The sequence below is a fragment of the Spinacia oleracea genome, chromosome 5 (genome assembly GCF_020520425.1).
Source record: "Spinacia oleracea cultivar Varoflay chromosome 5, BTI_SOV_V1, whole genome shotgun sequence".
NCBI classification, from domain to species: Eukaryota; Viridiplantae; Streptophyta; class Magnoliopsida; order Caryophyllales; family Amaranthaceae; genus Spinacia; species Spinacia oleracea.
In genome coordinates this window covers 64,356,538-64,359,322 of record NC_079491.1, presented here as the reverse complement: position 1 = coordinate 64,359,322, position 2,785 = coordinate 64,356,538, and the positions used below count along the sequence as shown (strand labels likewise).

Sequence of the window (2,785 nt, the reverse complement as noted above, 5' to 3'; positions counted from 1 at the left end):
GCATGTAAAAGATCTAATTTATTCCTGTTATCCATTTTAGACTGAAACACACTAGTAGCAGTCTTATTTGGCAAAACACCAGTATTTACATGAGCATTATTATCCTGTACTACAGTAGCATCTATATTTCCACTACACTCAAGATCCTGAAGATCTGTGTGTTTGGCAAAGTAGTAGAGACCTTGAGTCCTGTTTCTAGCACCAAGCATAACTGAACTAGAAGGGTCCTGGAAAGAATACCCATCACCAATGAATATAACATGAATACCAGTTTGTTCAATCAACCTACCAACATACATCAGATTGTGTTTGAAACCTTTGACCAATAACACATTTGACAATACCAGTTTATCACTAAGAACAACATCACCCATAGTATCAACATTCAATTGTGTTCCATCAGGCAAGCCAACTCTAATTATCTTTTGAAGTGGTCTCTTGTTTATCAAAATATTCTCATCATATGTCATATGATCACAGGCTCCAGAGTCCACAATCCACAATTAAGCATTTTATTCACAGTGCAGTTAAAAGAGTGAGAAATGATACCTGCATAGTTTGCATAAGAACCAGAAATCCAGAAGTATCACCATGCTGGATTTGCTTGCCTTTCATTGCTCTCAAAACTTCTTGGAAATTGCACTGATCATTTCATTGTTCACAGAACCAGCAGAATCATGCAATTGATCATCAAGAGGATTATCTCCAACATCAGGATCTGAGTTTACATTAGCAACAAGTCTGCTCCCATTTGCTTGATACTGTGATCCTTTTGAAGCCTTAATTGTGTTGTACCAATCAGGATAACCTATGAGCTTGAAACACTGATCCACAGTGTGTCCCTTACCTTTGCAATGTGTACATATCTTGTGCATTTTTTCTTTCTTTATTTCTTTCCAGTATTTCTTCCCACCAGCAAACCTCTGAGATTGATCACCTTTGTATGATTGAGCAGCCATAGCACTGCTACTCATAGCACTAGCCTCGACTGCTGCACCACTAACTTCTTTCTGCTTCTCTATTTGCTGAGCGATAGCAAAAACTATGTTTATGCTTGGCAAAGGATCCATGGATAACACATTTGTCACAGTTCCTTCAAATCCTCCATTTAACCCTAATAAAAACTTCATCATTCTGTCTTCTTCTTCTTCGAACTCAGCTATTTTCTTTAAAATTTGGCAACTACAGCTGTTCAAAGCACCACAAATACAAGTAGGAAATGCCCTCAAACTCTGCATTTCTTCCCACAATTTCTTCAACTTACCATAATAGGTAACAATAGTCATATTTTCCTGTTTTAAACTATCAATTTCCTTCTTCAATTGATAGATCAAAGGTCTATTGGACTGTCCAAACCTTTCATTTAACTCCTTCCATAATTCTCCAGCATTATCAATGTATCCAAAATCATCTGCTAGCTCATTGTTCATAGAGCTTAAAATCCAACTAACTACCATGAAATCAGCATGTTTCCACTTAGAATAATCTCTATGATTCACAGCATGTTTCATAATTCATCCATTCACAAAACCTTCTTTGTTCTTAGCAATTAATGCTCTCATAACGTTTCTTTTCCATCGCAAGTAATTCGAACCATTGAAAACAGCAGAAACTAAAGAAGAAGTTGGACTGTCTGAATTAGCTATGAAATAAGGATCAAGGTTACCTCCATTTTCACCATTGTTCTGGTAAGAATCTTGATGAGTTTCAGAATTATCAGTTGGCATTGTATCAACAATCAATCAAATACAATCACAATCGCAAAATTGTGCAAGAAACTTCGCAATTGCAAGAAGTTTCGCAGCAATCCAAGCAATTCATGCAGTATTGATTCACTAAATCGAAAACCTAAATCTCGAAAATGAGATTCAGCTCTGATACCATGAAGAATCTAAGAGAATTGAGAGTGCTAGAGAGAAATAGCTGAAGAAACTGATTTTTACTGATTGAGTTTCTTGGCTTGGAATAGAAGCCAACATTGCTTTATATACAAGCAAGCAACTAACCCTAACTAACTTGCAACAAACTATCTAACAAACTTTTGGAATATAAAAATAAATGAATATAAATATCGTATATCCTATAGAAAAAGTGTGTAAAAGGTGGTTGACTATACTAAAATATGGATAAAGTAATAGTAGGAAAAAATGGTGGGTGGATATAAGAAAAAAAATGAATAATGTCAGAAAAGAGTAAAGTATTATAGAGTTCCCTAAACTTTAAAAAAGGTTCAGTTTAGTTCCTGAACTTCCAAAAGTGTCAATTTGGTCCCTCAAAATGGATGGATACCGCTAATATTGTTAACACTATTAGCTTTTCCGTTAAATTGATTAAAATAATACTCCATCCATTCTTGAATGTTGGTCCCATTTGAAATATAAGACAATTCATAACAAGTACACTTTTCACATGAATCTGTATTATATAAGTGAAGAGTGAGATTTCGCTAACATAACTTTTGGTGTCCCCTTAGGATAAGACTAAATTACCCTCTAAAGTTTCACAATTAAATTCAATTAAAAAACTAATCATTTATTGATTTAAAAATCTAATTATTTATTAATTTTAAAAACTGAAAATCAATAAAAAATTAGGAAAGTTTTTTGGTGCCAGCATTATGAGTTAATCCCCATACGTGTAAAATTTAATGGTCTAATATTTGGAGATCTTTGACTTTCTATAAAATTAGGAAACTATTCTGGCGTTTATTTTTCATAAGAATGGTAAGATATAATTATGTAGAAAAGACTATAAGATTATAGTTGCACGTCGTATGTACAAGATC

General features: G+C 33.9%; 1 protein-coding gene across 1 annotated transcript; it reads right to left on the bottom strand.

The window, feature by feature from the left end:
* Positions 1–620: 620 nt before the first annotated feature.
* LOC130461569 (uncharacterized) lies at positions 621–1,727 on the bottom strand. Its single transcript, XM_056829717.1, has 2 exons — positions 1,532–1,727; positions 621–1,450 (listed from the first exon to the last, which is right to left on the bottom strand). Exons 1-2 carry the CDS (start codon positions 1,725–1,727, stop codon positions 621–623), a joined length of 1,026 nt encoding a protein of 341 aa, XP_056685695.1.
* Positions 1,728–2,785: the final 1,058 nt, after the last annotated feature.